General features: G+C 43.5%; 1 protein-coding gene across 1 annotated transcript; it reads right to left on the bottom strand.

Annotated features, from left to right (window-relative positions):
• Positions 1–925: 925 nt before the first annotated feature.
• LOC124692451 (auxin response factor 6-like) lies at positions 926–6,317 on the bottom strand. Its single transcript, XM_047225838.1, has 13 exons — positions 5,986–6,317; positions 5,365–5,483; positions 5,087–5,185; positions 4,938–4,994; positions 4,697–4,852; positions 4,500–4,584; positions 4,232–4,322; positions 3,947–4,111; positions 3,753–3,875; positions 3,339–3,414; positions 1,819–3,150; positions 1,542–1,732; positions 926–1,428 (listed from the first exon to the last, which is right to left on the bottom strand). Exons 1-13 carry the CDS (start codon positions 6,050–6,052, stop codon positions 1,254–1,256), a joined length of 2,736 nt encoding a protein of 911 aa, XP_047081794.1. The 5' UTR covers positions 6,053–6,317; the 3' UTR covers positions 926–1,253.
• Between the last annotated feature and the right edge of the window lie 914 nt (positions 6,318–7,231).

The following is a 7,231-nucleotide window of genomic DNA, read 5'->3' as shown; positions in this document are numbered from 1 at the left end:
TGATTCTTCAGCCTAGCGGCCTGGAGAAGTGGAGAATCTGACGGCTTTGACAGGTTACCATTTGTTGACAAACACCTGGAAAAAGCATGCGCAATATGTGGGGCGATGCTCCACCTTCGATTTCGGCGCCCAAAGAAAAGGTGGTCAATGTTGTAAAAAATAGCCCACTGGGATCTAAATTTGGGTCCCAGATGAAGATCTGGGACAGATGAGAGGAATGTCCAGAGCTAAATAAAAGGTTGGTGGTGGTGCGTGCGTGTGCGCTTTTGTGATCCACTTTGAATTTGTCACAATCGACAACCAAATAAACCCAATAACGCGTCAGCGTGCTGGTGGCACGATGTTAAAACGTTGCCAATGGCACCAGGATCACAGGAGTCCTGAGGGCTTGAAGAAACTGTTATGCGATGGGGAGATGCATCAGATTGGCCTTCTAGATAGACCACTGGCCTCAGCCCTCAGGAAAGGGAAAATCAGCACTCAAAATGGTCAATCCGATGGGGACCCAAAAGGCACATGGCAAGATGTCTTTATCTTTGCAAGTCATTGTCTCCAAGAAACTGGTGCTAAATTATAGAGTAAGTGGTAAAGGATCAGGTGACTTCCCCTTGGATCTATCTACATGAGCTTTTCAGGACCATGCCAAACTATATTTTTTTCTGGGAACTGCACTGCTACACAATACATGTCAGGAATAGAAATATGAACTTGGGCGGAGTTACAACATTCCCAGGAATAGTAAGGACATTCCTACCTATAAGTTGCTTATCAGTATTTGATGTGAAATATTACAAGTGTAAACATGGTAGGATCAGCTCACTGGTCACTAACCTCACTTAAAATGATATCATGAAATGAACTCATACATACAATGTAGAAATATTTTATCATTGCAAACAGTGACATCTAGTAGTAACAACGTGGAACCAAAACATCATAAGTAGTAAGTACACAGGATAGGACCGAAACAAGTTGAGTCCCAGTCACACAAGGCAACAAGGTTGAAGAGTCTAATATCAGAGGCCCTACATCAAAGGCATGGGTATTCCACAGAACAAAGTGTTGACATGCATACCGAAATGTAGCAACTACTCCTTACTAAAGAAGTCTATCATGTGGCATAATTATCAGAACGTGGAATAGCTTTGAACTACGCTTGATCTATGTGCTTTAGTTCCACTTCACAAAACTACGACGAGCTGCAGGAACATATATAGAACAGGCCAGAGCCTAAGGTTCAGGTGCTCCTATCTTCAGAACTCGACAGTGCCCAGCTTTCTCGATTCTGGCCTGCTACCGTAGTTATCGCAACTGTTGCCGAGCCTCCTAGCAGGAGCTGAACTCAAGAGCTCGATGCCCTGCTTCCCCATCTGCTGTACCTCCTGCGGAGAGAGTATCTTTATGCACGATACGCTGTTCACAAATTCCCTGCAGATTACAAGATCCATAATTGTAAGAATAAAGATGAAATCATAAAAAAAAAGAATAAGCACATAAACAGTCTGAGAAAGCTTCTTAGGAACTTGTCTACTAGAACTTACTGCCACGGGTCATCACCAACTAGAAGGACATCATCCTCCCTGTCAACAAATACAAGCTGCCAGCCTGATCTCACAGGGTCCTCCAACTGGCTCTCAAGGCCAAATAGGCACCCTACCTCACTACGAAGTTCATGATAGCTGCTAAATCTAGTGATGTCAAGCAACCTTCCAAAGGCTCCAGATTTGTAAACCTATATAGGACAAGGTTTGTCAATTCAAAATGCTTTCAGGGAAAATAATACTCCAATTCATCAATTGGACATGCCAATTCGCTCACCTTCACGAAAGTAGCAGGCAGTCGATTTACATTATCAGAATTTTCCGAAAATGGCACATATTCTGATTCATCTAAGCAGCCCGAACTAGTTAATGCTTCATTCAAGGGAAAATCACTTTGAGAAGGGCTCAGGAAATTGCAGGTAGAATATGGAATCGTGCTTGAACCATTTTCATCCTGAAGGCTTGCATTGCAACCATTGTCATCCTGCATGCTTGGAATGCCACCTTCCATCAAAAGTGACTGAGAGTCTATATTAACACCAAACAAGAGGTGATTTTGATGATCAGAACTCCCATCTTGATCCACCAAACACTCTCTTCCAGGCAATGGTGCTAATGAAGAGCTTTGTGGTATACTAGAAGGGGCTGAATCGAACTGTTCAAGGTGCGATGAATTGGCATGAGACCGGGAAGGGATCACAGACTCCACCGCAATCCGCTTAGATGACCATGGGTCAGAGACAGGTGAAGGGGTGGCTCTTGGCACACCTTGGAGGTTCGAACCGGCTTCTGAAGGAAATGGTCTCAACGTGTCCTGCATGGACGAGATATCCGATGGAGAAATAGAGCTTATATTTGTGTCCTGAAAGTTTTGCTGTGGTGAGAATTCTGAAACTGGCTGCAATGTGGAAGGAGGAGATTGAGTGTTACAGGAAAACTGAGAGAAGACCGATAATGCATTTGGTCCCGAATGAAAGTCAGACGAGTGCTTCTGTTCTTGCATTTGTTGATGCTGTGGTGTTTGCACACACTGTGATGACTGATGCTGCTGGTGTGATTCTTGCTGCTGCTGCGGCGGCGGCAGAGGGTTCTGCCCATTAAATGATTGGCAGCGCTGAAGCTGTTGCTGGAGGTACTCAGACTGATTATGGCCTTGGATTGCACTATCATTCATGTGTTGGTGGTGCATCTGCTGATACTGAGGCTGTACTTGTTGCAGAATCTGACTAGATAGAAGAGCAGATCTACCAGCAATGTTCTGAGGCTGCTGGAACTGCAATAATGTCGGCGATACTTGCTTCGTCATGTTCTGAAAACCTGCTGCTGATATTGCTTGGTACATGTCAGGTTGCAGGCCAAGTAGGGAAGTATCCACCCTTGGCTGCATCCAAGGACTTGCACCAAGTCCACCAAAGTTGAATGATTGGAAACCTGGGTTTGCACCAAAATCGTCATTTGTACCATATAAGGAAGGCAATCCTGTTGGCCACGGACGCTTCAGTCGCATAGGAAAAGGAGATGAATACATTGGGTAAGTTGTCAGAGGCTCAATCTCCCACAGAGACACCCTTGGTTGCCTCTCTCCAGCAGTTGACTCATCCCATCCAACCTGCATTCAAGAAAAAGAAAAATTGCATGCTCAGTAGTAAAGCAAGAGGCAGATACATCATAATATGTAAAGACATGCTATCAACTGGAAATTGGACTAGCTGCAATTTTTTAATAGAAATATTAGCATGCAAGCAAATATCTACATTCACAAATGAACAAATAGATAATTGTTATTTCAAGATCTACCTTTACAGAACGCCAGTGTGAGTTTTGCCAACGAACAGGATCAAGGTCGCTTATTCCTGTAATTGTTCCCATGTATCTACAAGAGCACATGAGCGATTTAGACCACTTATATCATATACTACTGAAAATGCAGCTCATGAAAGTATCTCAGGAAAACAGCTAGGTAGATATATACATGCAGCAGCAGACATAAGTTCAGGAGGCCCAGTGCAGAAAAATAAGTTAAGGGAGCTAAGTGAGAAAGAGGTGATAGTTTAGGAAGAATGATTTCTCTACAAAGATAACAGAGAAAGAAATAACAAAAGAACCTTATGCAAAAGCCTTCAATTCACTTGTCGAAATCAAGATAAGGAAAGAGTACTCTGCGATGATCACAGAACAACATTATAAAAGATAAACACATGTTTGACATACCGCCTAACACTGGATTCTTCTGTCTCAAAAAGCATTCGGAAACGCATGCCCACAGATATGCGAGTATGGTAAACTGCTTTTACATACTTAGCCAATGGTATAACAAACTCCGTAGGGCTTGCTCTGCAAAACACGTTGGCAGATCTGAGTATCTGAGAGAACAAATATCAGATATATATAAGGACTTGTTCTACCTTGGATTATAGAAAATAGTGAAGCGGCTATTTGTAGATGCAGCATGAGCAGCTGCAGCGAGAAGACCAATATGCATGCTGTCACTAGACAATACTGATGATGGCATGACAGTTTGTGGCCTATTTGCTCGACGAATTCCTAGAAGCAGCTGATTGTTGTCATTCCTGATCAATCAAGGACATAAAGGACATTATCAGAAAAACTCTGATATGAACAATAAGGTTAAGATGGCGAACATGGAACGACTGTTCTGAAGAACAGAAATTGGAAACGCAGATATATACCAAATAAAGAGAACAGAGTCTCCAGCGACCAGTCTCTTCGCACTTATAAAGACGCTCCAACCTGTCGTTAGAAGATGCCGCTTTGGTTGACCTGCGCCAGCAATTTGATTTGCAAGTTATTTTACATCATGTACTGGGTTTTGAAACTTATATGAATTGCATGGAACAAGGCTGCACAAAATTAGAGCATATACAGGGCTATATGCACTATCGCTACTGAAAGATCACACAAATAAGAACCAATAAAAGCAGCTGGAAAATAATTAACCTCGAAAAATATGGCGAAATTTCCACTCATTGCCATGAAGATCTTTAGCCACCAATTCCTGTACTGGAGGCTGCTGAGTGAAATCCTACAGAAATATCAAGGAATGTTTACTAATAATAATTCAGTCTAGTTGATCTAAAATAATAACATATCGGTTCAAACGAGGCAGCAGAAAAATGCTGATCAGCAGCACATACCAATGGAGGAAACACCTTCTCCGCTGCTCGGCGGGGAACAGAGAATCCACCATGTGTACTTGTGTCGCTTGCAGTTAACGTTTTGCAAAAATAATTTGTTGGCTGTTTGCTTGCACAGCCCAATTCAGCAGGTAGAAATGGGTCCTTCAGTTCTTGCTGCAATGAAAAGCAAGTACAGTATAAGTTTGTTACAAACAGAAGTATACAGATACAAGGATGTAGTTAGGAAATCCTGTTTTACCGGGCTGAGTGGCTGTAGCGTCATCTGTGCATAGACCTCATCTGTCTCTGCATCAGCCTGAAGAGAAAATAGCAAAGTTTGAGAGGCGCAAAGCTAATGACGGTATTACTTGGCTTCGAAGCAGATGCGTTATATCGCTCCAAACTTACGTGCATGGTCGCATTATGTAGTTGGCATATAAGCTGTGGAGGCAGGTTGGGATAGTTGGGGATCTGGGACTCCATCTCCTTATTTGTTGATGCAGACACCTATGGTAAAAAATTGACTATGTAAGTCCATTGGTGTCTCAAAGATCTTGGCAGAAATGTTTAAGATCTCACAAAGAAACGCTGCACGATATGGAATTCAAGAGGCTTTACTGATATTTAGAGATATTTTACACAGCATTTCAGTCTATTTCTTTGGTATTGAGAGAAAGGAGAGTAACCTGCTCACTATGACCTTGAGGAAAATACAGCACCCGACTACCAACCGCAGGCAACGAAACAAGCGGTCCGGCACAAGCATGCCACAGCTCTGAATTTAGGCACTTGTGCTCTTCTGACACTGAAAATGAAAACCATCATCTCAGCAGAAGGCATGTCAAGTATATATCTATAAAGTTGAATTAACAACAATAGCTCCAGGTAGCATCTTTCACACATGTCCAAGTTCACAAAATGATTCCTGCATATTACAAGCAATACTATTTCCACACTTCTCACAGAATAAAATGATTTGTCGCAAGAAAATATGCACTAAAAGATAACAGTACCAATTTGTTCATAAACATTAACTGAAAACTATTCCATCATGGGTACATTAACAGAGAAGTTCCGTTGTCACGAAGCATAAAACACCAAAAAAGAAGAAAAAATTGATAGGTTGCATAAGCCACATTGAATTGATTCGGGTCACATGATTACACAGATTTAAAGCAAGAGCAGCAAGGCAGCCTAAGTACAAACTTAATCAATCAATGGAACCAAGAGTAAATTATTAATGGGTCAAATAAGGTAGCAGTAGTACAAACTGTCAACTGAAATGCCAAGATAAGGTGCTACTGTACCTTCAGGCGACGCCGGCTGATCCGGAAGGCCGCCGCCGCCACCACCGGCCGACGGCGAGAGGTTCATGCTTGACGAGCTAGAAGGCAATACAGTAAACGGAGAAGGAAGGGAGCAGATTTTTTTTTGTGAAAGAAATCTTCCTTTCTTTTCTCTACACCAAATCACGAGCGCTTCCAAGCAGCATCACCATCGCTTTCTCCTCCCCCAAACTGGCCAAACCTCCCGCCCTGCCTCCGCCGCCGCACGAAGGCGCAATCTTTTTTCGATCCAGGAGTCAGAAATTTCCGAGCCTCTCGATCCAAGAAGCCCAGCTCTGTCTCAGGGAAGCGGAAGCCGCCGTCTCCAGGAGCAGCCGGCGGCGGCGGCGGGAATGCGCCGCTTTTGCAGCTCGGGGAGCTAGAAAGCCAAGAAACGAGCCGGAGCCTTCTTGGTTGCAAGAAGACAGATCTCGCCGGCACGAGACCCGAAGCGGCAGCTCCCAGCTCCGGAGGACACGCGGCTGCTCGGCAGCAGATCTGCCCGCCGCCGCCGCTGGAGGGGAGCGGAGCAAGCTACTGTAGCTACTAGCTAGCGTTGCCTGCTTATCGCTGGTAGCTTCCTGCTTGCCCGTGCCACTGTGCTCGTACTGCTGGTAGTGGTGGGAGAGAGAGATAGAACTGCACTTGTTCCCAGTGGTGGCTTGCTTCGCTTCTTCCTGCTTCGGCTTCTGCGCCCTGCGCTGCTGCTCCTATGCAGTTCTTGGGGTTTTAACCCCACGACCACGAGCGCTGCTCTCTCTCCTCTCTCCACTTTTTTCTCTGTGCAACGTGCATGCTTGAGGTAAGTTTCTTCTACATTTCTTTTCCACTGCAACCCGTGTAACTTATGCAAGTAGTCGTATTCAAGTATGTACACGAGTGAAAAAGTTGCCGCCGCTTGGTTCTTCACATTTCATGCGTCATGCTCATGCATACTCATTATTAATAATAATATTATTATAATTATTACTAACACTAACTTTTATTATTATATCAGTATATATTATTATTAAAATAATTGTCTTTTTAACTGTTAGATGAGTTTTTTTTGTATTTGAACTTTGACTAATATCAGACAGATTTCCAAGTGACCAAATCAAATTATGGTCGATGAACAAGCGTCAACATGTTTTCTACTATATGGCTGCTATGCAAATGGTTGACACCGTTTCCTACTCGTGCATGCTCGATCCATATAGCTAGTATAAGATAATCCATGGAATGACCA

Source organism: Lolium rigidum, chromosome 2 (genome assembly GCF_022539505.1).
Source record: "Lolium rigidum isolate FL_2022 chromosome 2, APGP_CSIRO_Lrig_0.1, whole genome shotgun sequence".
Classification (NCBI taxonomy): Eukaryota; Viridiplantae; Streptophyta; class Magnoliopsida; order Poales; family Poaceae; genus Lolium; species Lolium rigidum.
This window is presented reverse-complemented; position numbering and strand designations above follow the sequence as displayed.

Bases quoted from the DNA above. Each gene is read 5' to 3' on its own strand.
- LOC124692451 (XM_047225838.1), bottom strand. From the start codon at position 6,052: ATGAACCTCTCGCCGTCGGCCGGTGGTGGCGGCGGCGGCCTTCCGGAT. The intron at 3,876-3,946 runs GTAGAACAAGTC...CGTGTTTTGCAG, and splicing joins ACTATTTTCTATAATCCAAG to AGCAAGCCCTACGGAGTTTG. The intron at 3,151-3,338 runs GTAGATCTTGAA...TCTTGAATGCAG, and splicing joins CACACTGGCGTTCTGTAAAG to GTTGGATGGGATGAGTCAAC.